Source organism: Anthonomus grandis, chromosome 13 (genome assembly GCF_022605725.1).
Source record: "Anthonomus grandis grandis chromosome 13, icAntGran1.3, whole genome shotgun sequence".
Classification (NCBI taxonomy): Eukaryota; Metazoa; Arthropoda; class Insecta; order Coleoptera; family Curculionidae; genus Anthonomus; species Anthonomus grandis.
The window spans coordinates 7,826,672-7,845,262 of NC_065558.1; the positions used below are offsets into that span (position 1 = coordinate 7,826,672).

Genomic DNA, 18,591 nt, shown 5'->3' on the forward strand with positions numbered 1-18,591 from the left:
TGGGGGTCAAAAGTGGCTTTTTTGACTTTCTACCGCATCTCACCTTACAGCAACATTCTGAATCATTTGGAAAAATTATTCCTTGGACGTGACTTGACTAACTTAAAACAGGAGATAATATTTCATAGCGATCGTCCATGATTTCTGGATCTCAGAGGGACATTTATCCCAATTTGGGGGTCAAAAGTGGCTTTTTTGACTTTCTACCGTTTCTCACCATTCAGTAACATTCTGGATCATCTGGAAAAGCTGTTTTTCAGACGTGACTTGACTAACTAAAAATGGGAGATAACATTTCATAGTGATCGTCCATGATTTCTGGATCTTAGAGGGACATTTATACCGATTTGGGAGTCAAAAGTGGCTTTTTTGACTTTCTACCGCATCTCACCTTACAGCAACATTCTGAATCATTTGGAAAAATTATTCCTTGGACGTGACTTGACTAACTAAAAACAGGAGACAACATTTCATAACGATCGTCTATGATTTCTGGATCTCAGAGGGACATTTATCCCAATTTGGGGGGTCAAAAGTGGCTTTTTTGACTTTCTACCGTTTCTCACCATTCAGTAACATTCTGGATCATCTGGAAAAGCTATTTTTTGGACGTGCCTTGACTAACTAAAAACGGGAGACAACATTTCATAGTGATCGTCCATGATTTCTGGATCTCAGAGGGACATTTATACAGATTTGGGGGTCAAAAGTGGATTTTTTGACTTTCTACCGTTTCTCACCTTTCAGTAACATTCTGGATCATCTGGAAAAGCTGGTTTTCAGACGTGACTTGACTAACTAAAAACGGGAGATAACATTTCATAGCGATCGTTCATGATTTCTGGATCTCAGCGAGACATGTATACCGATTTAAGGGTCAAAAGTTGCTTTTTTGACTTTCTACTGCTTCTCACCTTCCAGGAAAGTTCTGGATGATCTGGAAAAGCTGTTTTTCAGACGTGACTTGACTAACTAAAGACGAGAGATAACATTTCTTAGTGATCGTCCATGATTTCTGGATCTCAGTTTGTCTTAATTAAAATGACATTTGATTTAATTGAACCGTAGGGAGCGGTCCTCAACCAGAATCCAAAGAAGCTCAGGATCTCTTAAAACCTCAACCGCAAGACCAACTGATCCAAGCTACACCCCTACCGGGTACCGTGCCCAGTCAACCGGCCACCTCGACGACCACCACGAGTACCACCACCTCCTCGGAAATCGGTGGTATACCACTGGCTGCTACCGCCGAAGAGGTGAAAGAGAGGTGTCCTCCTAAGGCGATGGTCAAGCCTCAGGTCAGTAAAGTAAGGACATTGTTATTTTACCAGGCTATAATAAGGAATATTAATCTTCATTATTATTTTATCGGTAGATTCTCACTCACGTGATCGAGGACTTTGTGATACAGGAGTCCTCTGAACCGTTCCCGGTTAATAGGAGCGGCATGATTAGCGAAATTAAATCGGCACATTCGACGAACGAGAGGGACGACGAACCACCAAGTAAGAAAAATATTATTGTTTATTTGACCAGTGTTTCGAGAACGATCTTAGCATCTTCAGGAGAAGATTGAAACTTTTTGAGTATAAAGGATCTCAATTGGTTCTCAGTGGAATTCTTACTAAGCATATAACTTTTAGTCTATAAAAATGTAAATTTGATACAGATTTCAAATTCTTCTCTTGACGAGTGCGGTAAAACCTGCGTAATTTTATCTAAATTTTTTTCTATATAATTCCTTCAGGAAAAAAACTGGCATTATCGCCAGGTTCTTTATCACCGAAAGGCGACATGGCCAAATGCGAGGCCTGCGGAATCGTCGATCACAAGTCGAAGTTCAAGAAAAATAAGAGATTTTGTTCGGCAGCGTGTGTCAAAAGGTAAGAGCTTACATATACCGTGTAAAAGCTTACTTTAAATTTTGCTTATGACGCTTTTCCAGTGGTAAGAATAAGGAGGACAAGAAGAAATGGGACAAACCGGAGGACATGGATACCGACGAGCATAAGGCCGAAAGTACCAGTCCCGCCACTGCTGAGGACAATATCCCGAAAGTGGATCCTCTTAAATGGGGGGTAAGTTGGGTCTTTCGCACCGGAAATCTTGGGAATTTTAAGTTTTGGGATGTTATCAAAAAGGGGGGATTTCGTATTGAAACTTTGTTCTTCAAGAGAAACATCTAGACTTACTTTCAGGGACAGAAATGTGGATTTAGTTCCTTCATAGTGTGGTAGAAAATATTCTTCTACTGTGTGGGAAAATTGTTTTCTTTTTTCAAGTTTTTCACAAAAAGTGACGCTCGGATTAAGAAAAAATGTCATTTTTTGTTTTTTGAATTGCAGTATACCATCCGATACCACCTATAATATGTACTTACTTACTCTAAAATGAAATCCAAATATAATATTAGCATATAAATGTACAATGCACCTAATAAAACGTTTAAAATATTTCTTATAATATATAATATATTTAAGTATTTAACACTATCCACATTAAACAAAAACACATATATTTATATTAACACATATCAGGCCTGTGAAGCAAAAAGTCTAATGTCAATAATTTCTGTAAAATGTCTTAAATCTGTAATAGCAATATCAAGATCAGAGGCATAAATATTAAAATAATCATACATTCTATAATATTGGTGAGTTCTTGTATATATTTGTTATAGAACAATCAAGATGAAACATTTTTCTTTGTCTGGTATTACCAACATTAATGAAGAATGGCAACATTGCCATAATATAAGGAGCATCAATCTTATTTGTCAAAATTTTATAAATATACACTAGGCATATTTTAATGCGCCGATTTTCTAGGGATAATCTGTTAAATATTTTCATAAGCACATTATGGTGATAACCTTGTTCAGGATAATATCCAAATTTCTTGAAAAACATATGTTTTAAACATTTGCGTTGTACACGCTCTATGGTTTTAATCCAGACGTCATATTGTGGAGACCAAATTATACTCCATATTCTAACTTCGGTAAAACCAGACTATCAAACAGTTTTAAACAACACTCAACATTAAAGTTTTTGGTAGTTCTAATAACGAAACCCATTATTTTGTGTGACTCATTAACTGTGTTAATAATGTGGTCGGTAAAAGCTAAATAACAGTCAACAATTACACCTAAATCATTTTCATTGCTGGAATGTTCAAGCTGGATACCGCTAATATTGTAGCTATAATTAATTATATTTTTGTTAAGTGTCGGCGACATTACTGAACATTTTTTATTATTGAAATGAAATGAGTTTGCATTACATCAATCAATCTAAATAATTTTGCAGAAAGATGCAATCACCTAGAGAAGTAATTTCCATGTAAATCTTCTGGCGCCCTTAACCTCTACATACTGTTGTTAATTTTCTAAATAGGAAGAAATTAACTGAATTAAATCTGTAGTTACATTAGTTTCATAAAGAGATGTTATTATTACGGAATGTCGAATTTTATCAAATGCTTTCTCCATGTCGGTATATATGACATATAAATAACCTGTTTTTTATTATTCAAAGCATTGTGAACAAATGAACAAAATGTAATCAAATTAGTTAATGTTGATTTATTAGGCAAAAATCCATGTTTATATTCGAATATATTATGACTGACTTCAGCATATATTCTATGAAATAAAGTTCTTATCTATATACTTTAGAAACAGCATTCAGAATGGTAACAGGTCTATAGTTTATCACCTCATGCTTAGCCCCTTTTTTGTGCAATGAAATTATTTTACTGATACGCCACTCATCAGGATAAGTTAATGTCTGCAGGCTACGGTTAAAAATAAAAAAATGGACATATCCTTATAGGAGACCTGAGATGAAAAATCAGACTCTTTTTTTATTACGAACATAGGACCAGAATAAACCTGCTTTTACTCTACTTATAAATGTTTTATTTTAATTTTAATTTTTTGCCTTATTTGTCTGTACTTATCCCACCAAAATGATATTTTTGATTTTCTAAATTTGTTTAAAAACCTTTCCTTGGTTTTGATCATTTTAGTGATCTCGCCATTGTACCATACAGGAAAGGTCTTTTTCCAGTTGGGTTGACTTAGGAACACACTCTTCAAAAATTTCATTCATTATGCTATAAAATTCCTTCACAGCATTATTAACAACACAGCATTTATATACATTATCCCAATTCCCGTTTTTAAACGACGTGTACATAAGGTCAAAATTCACTTTTTTAAAATGAAATTTTGTATTGTTGACTTGTTTACATTCTTCAAAATTATTATTGATATTTACATGAATTGAAAGAACAGGAAGATGCCTGTCAATAGGCAACAATGGATCATCATTAATGTTTACTAAAGAGCTCTGTAAGTGGGAGCTAACAATAACTAGATCTAGTAGTACATTATAAATATTACGTACCGTATTAATTTGTGTAAAATTAGTAAAGGCTAAAAAACTTTTAAAATCACATATAGAAACATTTTTTACATTATGGACAAGTTCATGAATATTAAAATCACCTAAAATTATACACTTACAGTCTAAAAGGTTTTTCTCAACACAATTATAAACTCTTTGGTAAATAGTCACACTACAATCAGGTACAAAATAAACAACTACAACATACAAAAATCCTTTTAGGTCTAAACTAATTTTAATACAAAGTGCTTCAATATCGTTTTCAAATATATCACATTTCTGTGCTGTACATTTTTTGCTTATTGCGTTTAATACCCCTCCACCTTGTCTTTTGCCTGTCAGTACTGATTACAGTTATGGCAGAAGTCGGCATATTCAAAAGAAAGCCAATTATATTTATTTTATAAGATTTTTCAATGCATTAAGAGAATAATACGTGGTTCGTCATTAATAATGCATGAAAATTTAAGGACGTATTCCTTGGGTCAAAATTTCGAAAAAACTTCTTATAAACCTACGTCCGATAATGCTTCCCTGCTGAGATACAGGGCGTTGAAATTTTAATTAAAAATTTTCGTGGTATTTCTAATTATGTAATTTGAAAGTAAACGAGAATAACCATTTGAGTTTAGGTATAGGGAGGTTGTCTAAGGTGCTAAATTTTATTTTGGCGCCACGTATTACATATTGTAGTACGTGCAGTATTGTAAGTACAACAATGAAAACAAACTTTTAATTCATTCAATCTAACTCTTATAATATCAAAGGTTTTTTTAAAAAGGAAGAGTAATTAACATGAAGTAAAACACAATTAGGAGTAAAGGTTATAGAAGTTCTTGAAAGTGTTGGGTTGGGTGGAAAAAGTTAAATTTTCGTGCAATATTAATGATTCACCCTTTATAATAATTACCGTCCTACAAGGTATAATAATTTTTAAAAGAAAAATGCCGAGAATTTCTAAATTTTTAAATTTTGAACTTTAAATCTCGTATTATAATAATATAATTTAAAAAAAATAACCATCACAGAACAACCATCTTCTACGATTGTTTTCTTTCATTCGATTAATCCAAGATGGCGTTCGTCTGCCATTCTTAAAATTGCAACTGTCACTTTTACGTCAAAAGATCTTTTCGCTGAATGATGTACTTTCCATAAGGCACGTTCAAATTTTATAAAATTGTCTATTGGAAAAAATCCATTGACGTAATAATGTCAAATTTTTAATTACTCAAAATTTAACGTTGACGGTCGTGTAACTTTCCTCAATCCACAATTTGCAGTTAAACTTTGACATTTAGGTCAAGAAAATTTAAGCTGAAACTGAGGTGGCTAAATTCTTTACGGAAATATGCATCTTGATTATTTGGAGGAGAGTTCCTCAATATGTGACTCCCAAATTAAACCTGTATCCAATGCGATACCAAGGAAGGTTACTATTACATCTAGAGTTTAAAGACAAAGACCGCAGTCTCGAAGGGAAAAAAGTATATTCTGGGTCATGGTTTCATTTAAGCATGATCAGCCGTGATGCCAAGACTAGATAGACTACTGTCAATAATCAAAGATGTTGTGTCATCAGCTATAATATTGACTCAAGATGACAACTGGGCAGATCATTGATATACAGCAGTTATGATAGGCCCAAGAACCGATCCCTATGGTATACCATGTGTTAACAATAAACTCTTGACATGTACCACCCTCAAAATGGACATATTGACTTCTGTTATTCAAGTAAGACTGGATCAGCTTAATGCTCAGATCGTCGAATCCATAGTAAGTTAGCTTATTAAGTATGTATGCAAAGTTTCGTAAATTCGGGCATGTTCGGGATACTGAATAACTGAAGAAGATGAGCTGAACGGTCCAAGATAATCCCAAAGCCACAATCACAGGCACGGATTCTAATATTAATTAACGCGATCTACTGTGCATTAAGTATTGAAAAAAGCAAAGTTCCACTCTTATAAAATATTCTTACTTCAAGAGCTATCGGGTTGTGCGCAAATGCAGCAATTATGTAATGATAACAATAATTTTGTGAAACGGATAAAATATTTATGACGGAAACCCTCATTGGTTCACAGAATGTCATAGACAACACCCTCAAAAAGTCGAATTTTTTGAAATTTAAGATGGTAAAACTAAAGAAATTGAAAACATTGTTTTTTTTTATTTTTAAATAGTTAATAGAAATTAACGTGTTTTTTAATTTAATAAGTACAAAGTGGGTAGACAGATTAAAAAAAAAATCTTCTAACTCATCTAGGGGATTTGAATCCTTTAATTACTACAGAAAACTTCGATTTTCACCAATTTTAAATCACAGATCCATTATAGGAACGAATTTTGAAACCAAATCTGGGTGCTTAGAAGATCATATCCTGTACTGTAAAAATTTAAAAAAAAACCGATTACTCTCTTTTAAATTTCAATCTATTTAATTTAGTCATGACTAAATTATGTGCTGTCTAACTAAAATGTCCATACTTTTAAGAAATAAAAGTCTCAATACATTGGGCATGATAAATCTATAATTTGTTTTTTCAATCCGCTACCCCCAAGGGGGGTATTATCGTATAGTAAAAAAATCGGTCGAATCCCTGTTTTCTATGAGAACTCAAATTGAAAACCCTTGAACGACTTGAAATTTCTAGCACTATAAGGTCCGAATGAGCTTAACAACTGTATATTTTTTCAAGAAGATCGATATACAGGATGGGTTATTATGAGGGAACACACATGTGAGTGAAAAAATAAAATTAATTCAAACAGCAGTTAATGGATAAAGGTGCATCATTTGCCTTTAAAATGTCATGCTACCGAATTTTTTACAAGCCATACAAGACAAGTAATAATGAATCTAACCCAAGAAGGTCCAACTCAAACTCCTATTTTCATTAATAATAAGTTCTTAAAAAAATCATATTTTTAGGTATTAAATTCTTTTATATCCTGATCCAGTTGGAACTTTCCAAACTTTAATACTTCCTATGTAATTCATAAAATTTCCAAAAAAGCTCCTATAAGTTTTATAGCAAACTCCTAAAAGTTTACAGCACACGCCCTATAACTATAAACTGTATAAGAAATATAAATCTAATATAAGTATCACGGCCTAAACCGTAGTTAGTGTAATAATAATTGTCGTTAAGCTGAACAGCTACACTAGGAATACCAAGTTTCTTCTCAATATATTTACACCAAACTAACCAAAAAAAAAGAAACACCCCGGAGAATCTCACCTTTTTTTTTGTTAAACGACCAAAGCCCGGTAATTAAAGAGTAAAGTGTATATCACTAAACCAGCGAGTTTAGAAGATTTAAAAGAACAAATACGCCAGGAATTGGAAATATGACTCCAGACGTCATTGCAAACGTTCAAAAAGATTTTTAAATCGCCTATTGTTAACGGTGCTCAATTCGAACGTTTAATTTAGATAGGTATTTCTTTAGTTTTACATTTTATCATCATTTTTTATTAAAAATTTGAATTTGATGCATAAGTAACCATTATTCATTCTTGCCATATTCTTTGTAAAAAAACGGGTTTCTTTTACGCGCTTTCCATTTAAAAAACATATTGATGACGTCATACCTTTTGTTTGAGTCACCCTGTATATTTACTTTCCATATGGAATAACCCTAAACCGAATATATATTAAAATCGACGGGTTCGGGTATTTTTTTTTCAGAAACGGTCCATTTCATTTTTTTTTTTTAAATTTATCCGCTACTTTACGGATGTACTGTATAGAACATAAGTTTGCGTTCAAAGCAGTCCTCAATTTAGTCTCTCAACAGGGTGTCTAGAATTTTCCCAAAAATTTGGACCAAAGAAATTGGACGATAGTTTTCAGGGTCCGTCTATGAACCTTTCTTATGTATTGGTATTAGTTTTGCGATTTTGAGACAGTTAGAAAGCTTACCTTATGTAATAGACAATCTGGCCAAGGGAACAATAATCAGTCAATTTTTTATGGTTTTAATGACCCGCATATTGAAGTCATATGGATCTCTAATTTGACTATTATTCATAGTATCAATCACTTGGCGCACTTGATTAAACAAATCACTAAAAGCAAAGCCAGAACCACGATTTTTAGTCAAATATGTCAAAGGGTCATTAGAAGGCAGGGGCGTAGTGATTGTAACATTCACAAATATTTCATTGAAGTGACAAGCATTTATTCCAATCTTTTGAACCTCATCGTTAAAAGACTTAATAATTATTATTAATTGATTCACAATATACATTGTTAACAAAAATATAACGACTTGCTAAACTTAATTTTTTTTGTTAATTTCAGGTGCCAGAAGTGGTGGAATTTATCAAGAACTTACCTGGATGCTCCGATTACGCGGAAGACTTCCTGATCCAAGAGATCGACGGTCAAGCTCTGATGCTCCTGAAGGCGGACCATTTGATGACCGCTATGTCGATAAAACTCGGTCCGGCCCTAAAAATTGTCGCGAAAATCGACGATATGCGTACTGATAAGGAACCACCCAAGCAACAATAAGTGAACGTTTAAAGACGTGCACTACAGGTATTATATTTTGGAGTCCAACAATCCCTTAAAAATAGAAGGAAATTTCGTTAAGGGGGTTATCCTAGTTGGATTAAGACTGATGATGATAATTGATCTAACCATTAACGAAGCGGTTTTAATATAGTAGTAATTTATAGGTGACCTTTTGGGCACCCTAGATCTGACTTTGACAAAACAATCGTGTAAATATTGTACAAACTGAAACCAAATAATTTAACAAAAAAACAATGAAATTGTACATTATTCGTCCATTGTAGGCACTGTAGAACTAATAAAATTTTAATTGTATATAGTAAGATTAATTTATATAATAAAGTATACTTAAGGGCTAAATAAATATATTGTTTCTTAATATACGGGGCGTAACAGCCGCGGTCGGTCTTTATTAACATCACTTTCTATAGTGTTTATCCGACCGCGGCTGTTGTCCTGTAGGTCCGTTCAAATGTGCAATTTGTCTGTTTGTTAGGTTATTAATTTATTCTTAGGCTTCCCTAGTGTAAAAAAAAGAACGGTGCAGATATTCGAATGATATTTGTTACATGTTTACATACTGCCACTAAAGATAATAAAACGTTTGTAATTTATATAAATGTCTGTTTTATTTTTGCCTTTGAACCTCTTGGACTGAATCCACACTTTAATATTCAACTTTTATTTTTTAATTGAGGACCAATCGGAAGAACGGAAAATTTCACTTTAGAAGGTCATGTGATCCGAGCATGTGAAGTCTGGAACACCTCCAAGCTAAACGAGTGGAGAGTCTAAATATCACAGTTTAGAAAAGTTGCCTGGAAAATTAAGTCAATATTAATATCTTCCAGGCAATTAAGATTATTTTAAAAGTTTCATTGCCAATAAGACAAAAAAGATTGATTACTAAAGACGACCGTGGGCATATGAAGATAATTGAATATTTTTAGGTTGGTTTACAAATAAATAAAAGTTCTCTGGAAGATTATTCAAATTATGGAAAATATTATACATGCGTTAAAAGGTTTGAAAATGCCCTCAACTACATCCAATTGTAAATTATAAAAAGGAAATTCAAAGCCTAAAAGAATAGAAAAATGAAAAAAGGAAAAACTTGGAATAATGACCTAAAATTAGTGTTTTATTTATTAGGAAAAATGTCTGCGCAATCGACGTTATAATTAAATAAAATCAAATTCCCGGAAAAACTTAAATAATGTTGCAACTAAATATTTGACACTTGCAAGCTATTATGGTTTTTTGTCCGGACTCTAAAAATCCATTTTTAGTTTCACTTTTTAGGCAAATTATTTAACATGTAATTTGTCAAGGGTTCTATGCTTATTTTCAGACTTTCTTCTTGGCCTCATGGTACCAGATTCATATTTGACCTTGGTCAAGGTTAAACGCAGGTAGGAAAGCTTAAATGTTGATATTATGGCGATTTTCCGCTTACAATTCTAAAGTAATGACAAATTATTAACTTCAACGCAGACTTTACCCTTAGATCTTTTAGTTTTCCTCCAGTCAGTTGAAAATCATGATTTGTTTCTTCCCAGTCACTGTAACTGTCTGAAAAAGTGGCCTGAACTACCAACTGCCTGGAAAATCAAATAGCTTTTTAACTGCTTAGAAAGTAGAAAAATAACCTCGACCGCCTAAAAAAATTAATCACACATTCCATTTTCTGCTGTAGATACAAGAGAAAAATTTTGATAAAAACGTCATCCACTTACTGAAATAATCAGTATATCAAGAAAAAAATTTTTAAGAGTAGAATTTTCTTTTGACTCTTATGGTAGTTCTCCAGGCAGACCGTTGTCATGACTTATTTCTTTCAAGTAGTTAACATCACTGACTAGAAAAAATTAATCAACTTATTAGAAAAATTAATCATGATATTGAACTGCCTAAAATGGATGCGTTCAACTCCTTAGAAAATATGGAAAATGACTTGGAATGTCTGGTATATTTGTTTTTCTTCAGCAAAGTTTGGAAAAACCATTCCATCTATTTGCATATCTACAACTTAATATTTAGAATGCTTTGGACTAAAGTAGTCTTTGAGGGACTAGAGCAGTCTAGAGTAGTCTTTGAGGAAGGTTTTCTTTGTAAGGAAGAAGAGCGAGATCAAGAATAGGAGTTTCTATAGTTTTTTTTTCAGAAAAAAAGCTGCTGCTACTGGAAGACAAAAAACTATTCTTCTTTAAGGCATTGGAAAGTCGATCTTAATAAAATTGCTTATTTCTGAAATATATGGGGGGGTTTTTGAGCCATTTTTTACCAAAAAAGTTTTTTCTTCAATCATTCTCATCTGGTGACTGGTCATATCTATTAGAAAGAATTTTCCGAATAATCCTCTGCTAGATGATTCTTCTATGATATCATGTCCCCTCAAAGATATTTGGTAGATGGTTTGGTAACTAACGAACGAGAGATAAAAAAAAACACTGGAGGAGCTACATCTAAATTTTGTATTTTTTTTTAATATTTAGGAACGATGCATTTGAATATTAATACGATGTCGATGGGTTTAACTTGTTTTTTAAAAAAGTTTTATGACTTAAGAAAAGGTGTTTTTTTTTGGTATTTTCGGTGTATAAAGAATTAAATTATACCTTTGTGCTAATTAAGAAAACTAGGTGGAAACGATGATACTTAATCGAGGGATGTACTTTTTTTTTAAGTTTTATGAGGAAACTTCTGCAATTTACGATAAAGTAAAAGTTGGTCACAACTTTAAAAAATGTTTAAGTAAAAGTTGTTATGCGGATTTGGTAAATTTTTATTATTTTGAAGGCGAATGGATGCCTGATTTTTTTAAAATTTCTCCAGAAGAAGGTTTTATTGATTGCACACCAGTTTTATCAAATTCAGGTAAAATGTGAACGAAATTGGGTATAGATACTGAATTAAAAATTTACATTAAATATGCAAGTTTTTTGTGAATATGGTAAATTTTTATTGTTTTGCAGGCAAATTTCATAATTTTTCACGTCGCTTCCATAATTACCTGTAAGAAACAAAATATTCCAAGTTTTTATTTCATATTTTTTTAAATAAATTATTTAAAAAAAAAACTTATTGACATAGTTGATTTAATAATCTAAAGGGAACTACACAGTCTCGGTCTCAAAAGTATTTACTAATTCTAACAATAGGTTACATGTGTCAGGGCCTAAATTCTTGAGAGGGCGTATTATAATACTTCCAGTTATTTTTATTTGATTTTAATATATGTACAACATCTTGTCAGGATGTATTACAACAATAAACTTGTAATCAGTAAACTTTTAAACAGTAGCAAAACGATAAATGTACTTACAGTAACGATAGATGTATTACTTACGTCAGGATTCGAGATCATTGAATGACATGATACTACAAACCTAAAAAGTAAAAGGTACCTGTGAGCAAATATTTTACCCTAGTTATTGTGATTGTTAAATAAAAGTAAAATACGTTTACACAAGGCCATTTCAGATTTATAGCACCTGTACACAATACCATAAAACTATCAATAAGACTAACATCCTTCAAATTATAGACATCAGTAGACCTTGTTAAAGAGTTGTTCTCCAATTCAGGCAGAACAAAACCTGATGTCCAGCATTAGAAATCGAGTTAATGGGATAGTAATGGCCAATTAAGTATACAGTCTACAAAATAATCCCAGGTGCCACAACACTCTGGGTTGCACTAGTGCCACACACCTACTAGCTAGTGTGAGTAGCGTTGTTTTACGTACCAAGGTATCAGGTCACTACATTTAGTACGGAAGGATGCGCATTTAAATATTACTTTCTTTATACTAATAATGATTAAAATAATAAGAAAAACATAAGGTAAAACATTGCTCAGTGAAAACTCTCACCTTTGTAATTTTTCAGGTTTGATAGTTCAAAAAATTATCCATTATCCACAACACTAGAGAATAGTGACGGGAGAACAAGTGGACACTGCTCTACGACTGTTTTCGAGTAAAGTTACCATCGAACTGTACTCTAAAAAGGATCATATTAGAAATATCCCTTAAAAGAATTCTGGTAAACATCTGTCATCGCCTATGTTTTTGAGAAATTGTAAATACCAACATTCCCACACATTATAACTTTCTCCGAAGTGACCTTTTTACCCGCATAAGTACTAGTGCTAACCCGCATAAGTACTAAGTGCTATTTCTGCTTATTTTGTTATCTCCGAAAACCTCTTAAAACCATAAAACTTAAAAATTCTCACAGATCGTCCTTATCTTTACATGTCAGCCCTTAACATTCCGATCGGTAATCCTTGCTCTTTTTTATTAATTTTTGATGATCGACAAAAACTAGAAAAAATATAATAAGTTAAATAAATTCACGTCTTACACATGTGTGTATAATATAACTGTAAAGCATGTACTGTTTGTAGTCGATTTTTAAGGTCTGATGATGCTCTTAATAAGAGCGAAACACGTATAACCTATAGAATTAATAAATACTTTTGAGTAATACTCGTTTTCACCTGATTTGGAACCAATAATTTCATTATGTAGATAAATTGTATATACTTCTCCTAAAATCCACTAAAAAAATTATCTGTCATTCTATTTGAGATGCACGAAGATGGTGTACTATTAAAATTAATATAATTGGTAATTATTTTACGAAAATTGTCTTTTAATCAGTCATTTTTAAAAATAAGTCCATAGTGTTTCATATTTTTTTAAAGGAAAAAATAAAGCGAATTTTTTTATTTAAAAATATACAGGGAGTTCCATTTAAAAAACATTCGTTTACTATTTATCTCCAAATCCTAAATTATTACAATAAAACTTTATAAAATATATTCTGTACCTTGGTAGAAAAAGGGCCAATGTCCAAATTTTCCATATTTGAGTTATAGGCATAGGAAGTTACTTTATTAATGACTTAACATTATTGAAAAGTCCAAAATACTTGTGTTTTAGCGAAATAAACAAAATAAACAAAGGCCTATGTCCAATTCTAGTTAATAGAAAAAAGGCCAATCTCTGGACTTAGGCCTTGTCAATATATTAGAAGAATAAATTAAATGGCCAAAGTCCATAATATGGACATTGGCCCTTTTGTATTATTTTATTTAGGAGATTGGCCTTAAGATTTTAATGTGTACCTAGTTTTTAGGACCTCAAATTTTTAATGTAATTTATTATATTATTAGTAAACTGTGTTTTGTGTTTGAATAACGTTAAATTATCAAAATGAGCAAAAGGACCCTGGAAATTTTGCAGAGATGACTGAGAAAAAACTAAAAAACGTGTAAGGAATGAAAAAAGTTGGATGGAAAATGAAAGAAGGGATCGCAAAGGAAAAGGAAAAGAATATAAGACAAAAAAAGGAATCCTACAAAGGGCAAAAGAGCTAAAGGAGCCATGCGAATGTATACTAAAATGTTGGCAGAAAATGTGAAGATGTCCAAAGGCAGAATCTATTTAGAGATTTTTACAATTTATCAAGGCATGGTCAAGATCAGTTTATAGCGGAAACTGTTAAGGAATGTGCAAAATTTAGAGAACGACAAAGAAAATCAGCTGATAAGCAAATTAAACCGAGTCGAAGAAACTTTTCAAGAAAGTACTTTCTCATAAATGAAGATCTCAAGAATTTTGAGGTTTGTCAGAAAATGTACCTAAATACTTTTGATTTGCCCCTAAAAAAGTGAGAGTAATTGTCAAAAAAAAAGATTAAATGATTCAAATATTTGCTCTTTAGACGGTCGGGAACATCAGAATCATTATAAAGTTACCGAGGAAAAAAGAGATTTTATTAAATCACATATTAATAGTTTTCTTACATACAGCAGTCATTACTCTAGAGAGAAGACATCAAAAAAAATATTTAAGTCCTGATCTTTCAAGTGCCCAAATGTATCGACTTTACATGCAGTATTACGAGGAACAAAACATAAGCCTCGAAAAAGAGTCACTTTACAGACAGATTTTTAATGAAGAATTCAACTTTTCATTTCATGCCCCTGCGAACGATACTTGCTCTAAATGTGACAGTTTAAATGTAAAGTTAAAGACATTTGATGGTAAAAATCTTACAGAAGAAGAAGAAAAAATTAAAATTGAAGTTTTGGAACAAAGAAACGGTCCCTTAAACCTCTCTGAAATGGCTTACAAACTTAAGTCACTAGATAAAGAAAACAGCAAGAAAGACATCAAATTTGTTGTTGCATTATTCGATCTACAAAAGTGCTTACCTACACCATATTTGCGTAATGGCGTTTCTTTTTATAAAAGACAACTCTGGACTTAGAATTTAACTGTTCATCAGAGTTCAACTGCCGGCAATTTGGGAATTTGCTTTTTATGGGATGGGACAATTGCTGCTCGTGGAGGTCAAGAAATTGCTTCATGCGTCCGAAAATACATCTTGTCATTACCAAAGGAAACGGTAGTTTTAAATCTTTATAGTGATTCATGCTCGGGGCAAAACAGAAATAATTTTATGTGTACTATGATGAGCTATGTCTTGAAAGAATGTCAAGATCTAGGACATTATTTGCAAGAAATCAACCACAAATTTATGGAGCCTGGTCATTCTCATATGAAGGCCGACAAAATCCATGCAGCAATCGAAATATGCAAGAAAAAAACGACTGCTGAAATAGTCCCCCATGACTGAACTTATTTTATAAAAATTGTGCGCCGAAATCCACCCCTACAAGTTAAGGAAATGTTACAAAAAGATTTCCTAAATTTTAACAGCCTTTTGACGGAAAAACTTATAAAGATCTTCCGACCTAAATGTTGAAGATATACAAGACCCTGAGCATGAAGAAAATAACTAACTTTCTCTGTTATTTTAGTGTAGGTATCATAAGCAATAAAGATTTATGGCCACAGAAAATTAATATTTTAATGCTAAAAAATACGAATTTCGTGTATAAATAATGTCCATTAGCTCTTTAATACCGCCTTGGCCAATGTCCGCGCTTAGGGGCCAATGTCCATTTTTTTTTGCAATTTAGAAGACTAACAATACATTTTCAAAAACAATCCCTTCTTAAGATTTAAAATCCCAAAAATAAGTAAAGTAGGAAAAAAGGGTCGCAATTTATAAAAATATAAAGTCAATCCATCTCATTAACCCTGTTTTTCTCAAAACAGTTGAAATTGACATTGGCCTTTATTCTACCAAAGTACAGATTATATTCTATAAAAAAAAACCTAATGAAAATAAGAGAGATCCTAAAATCCAAAATTTTGTAGAATAAAAAGTATGACAGCTGTAAAATTTTTAACAATGACATATTGAATCTAATAATCTGAAAATTGAATCCAAGTTTAAGACAGTTTAAAGAAATACTACATATTTCCCATTCTCGCTTTCAAAATCACAATAAACCCATGCAAAGGGAATTTTTGTATCTCTTCCTAAAACATGTTCTTTATCAATTTTCTGTTTTTTTATTTTACTCATGTCCTCTTGAGGTTAAACAGAATATCTGAATATGTCCAGCATTTTCTATTATAAAAGAAACCTAGGAAAAACTGTTATTCCCATAAAGTAACTTCCTAGTCTCATACACATTTTAAAAAAAAAAATATAATTAATAAATAATAAAAACGAGGAAAATGAAAGCAAAATGTTTCATTTAAAAATATCATAAAAAACTGTATGTTCAAAGTCTCTATATACTGCAAAATCTTTCCCTATAAATATATATGCAATCACTTCGTGTGTAACTGCGGAAAAAAAACTGGAAAAGCAGTTTCCCTTCAGTTCCAGATCAGCGTCCAAGAAGGAAAACACGCGTTATCATCAGCATCAATGTTTATAAATAATGCAACAAAACCGTGCTCATAAATAACTTTATCGGGGTCCGGTCCGCTCTTGCAAGTCAATGCTGCCCGTCATCAGTCTCGAGCAAGCATCGGTACCGATAAGACATTGGAATTTATTCACTGATAAGAAGTTGTTTACATTTTTTATTTATACAGTTTGTACTTTTTAAATAAACGACAAGTCCAGGCAACATCGATTGGATTTTTACAACATGAGCGCACCGGGGCATGGTGCTGGCGGCCCCGGCCCATCTGGGAAACAACCCCCAACCAGCAGCAACCCCTCATCTTCTACGTCATCCAAAAGGCAAAAAAATAAAAACAGGGACTCACCAGAGCAACCTAAAGAAAGATCAGCAAGTTCCACCAGCTCTAAAAGGGATAGGTCGCCCGGTAAGTCCCTCTCCCCCCTAACCAAAAAGTCACACTCCCTCCAACTCTTAACTAATGAAAACAGCACACTTAAAAATGAAATTGCTGAACTTCGTAGTTGTTTGAAAGGCATAGAGAGTAAGACTAAGCAACAAAACGAAGTAAATCAAATCCTTAATACCGAAAACAACAAGTTAAATGAAATAAATATGACCCTCAGATTGGATATAGAAAGATTAACTGAAAAAAACTCTCACCTAAATACAAAAATAAACTCTTTAACTACCCAAAATAATGAATTAAGCGACCAGGTTGTCCATCTAAAAGATGAATTGGCAACAATATCTTGTGAAAATGCCAAAATTAAACTTGAAAATCTAACCCTCAAAAATAATATGGACAACCTGGCCACTAATTTTAAAAACCTTGAAATAAAACTAAATCTATTATCCCAGGAAAACATGCATTTGTCAAATAAAGTAAATAATAAAGCGTTTGATTTTAAAAATACCCGCAGCGCAGAGGGAAGCGCACAGGGGGATCCCTTGCCCCTCTCTCCAACCCCCGCTGGGTTTGCCCCCCGGCGTGGTGTGGAGACTGAGGATGAGGGTCCCTCAACTTCTTTCCCCCCTGGGACTGAAGTCAACCACCCACCCCAAAATCCCACCCCTATTTTTCACCCCCAAAACCCACCCCCAACACAAATGGAGACAGACTTTCCCCCTCTAAAACAACCACCAAAAACCCTCCCCTTAAATCCACCCCCCTTACAAAGCCACCCCTCTACTTCTCGTCCTCAACCCTCCAAACCCACCCGTCCAGACACCCGTTCAATCCCACCCGTAATCCTACGCACCACCACCAACTGGGTGCGAACGCATTCTTGGTTAATGCAAGAAAAAATCACTTTTGATAAGATCACTAACCACCGTCTCGGACTGGCCCTGTACCCTCGTACCTCCCTGGACCACCGCAAAACCACCAAGACCCTTAGGGACCACAACCTAGAATATCACTCTTATTTCCTAGAAGAAGATAGGAAACTGATTGTGGTTGCTAAGGGTTTGGACAATAGAATGACCCTTGAAGAGATCACGGAAGACCTGAGGGCAAAAGGGTTCGATCCGGAAGAGGTGGGATGGCTCAGGGCCGGGCCCAGAAGAAACGTCATCACCAACATCCTAAGATTCCTCGTCCCAAACTCCCAATCCCACATCTATACAGTCCAAGAAATAAACTGTATCAGAGTCAAAATTGAACAGTTGGACACTTCCAAAAACAAACAAATTTCGCAGTGCCAGAGATGTCTCGAATGGGGGCATTCCCTGCAGAATTGTGCTGCAAAGCCAAAATGCAGGAAGTGCGGGGGAGAGCACATCTCCAGCACATGCGAAAATCCTATCCCAGAATCCCAAGAACGCCCTAAATGTTGTAATTGCGGTGGAGAGCACTCACCCAAGTACTTCCG

At 33.4% G+C, this 18,591-nt stretch overlaps 1 protein-coding gene across 6 annotated transcripts in view; it reads left to right on the forward strand.

Moving 5' to 3' along the window:
• Positions 1–9,558, forward strand: part of LOC126743878 (polyhomeotic-proximal chromatin protein-like) — a 63,684-nt gene extending 54,126 nt beyond the window's left edge. For 4 of the 6 annotated variants that reach the window (XM_050451118.1, XM_050451121.1, XM_050451123.1 and 1 more), the window contains 5 exons: positions 1,069–1,307; positions 1,376–1,505; positions 1,748–1,883; positions 1,946–2,078; positions 8,723–9,558. In XM_050451118.1, the coding sequence (XP_050307075.1) occupies positions 1,069–1,307; positions 1,376–1,505; positions 1,748–1,883; positions 1,946–2,078; positions 8,723–8,935 (851 nt within the window). In that variant the 3' untranslated portion in view covers positions 8,936–9,558. The remainder of the gene's footprint in view (positions 1–1,068; positions 1,308–1,375; positions 1,506–1,747; positions 1,884–1,945; positions 2,079–8,722) is intronic. The other 2 variants (XM_050451120.1, XM_050451124.1) reach the window with 1 other exon arrangement.
• Positions 9,559–18,591: the final 9,033 nt, after the last annotated feature.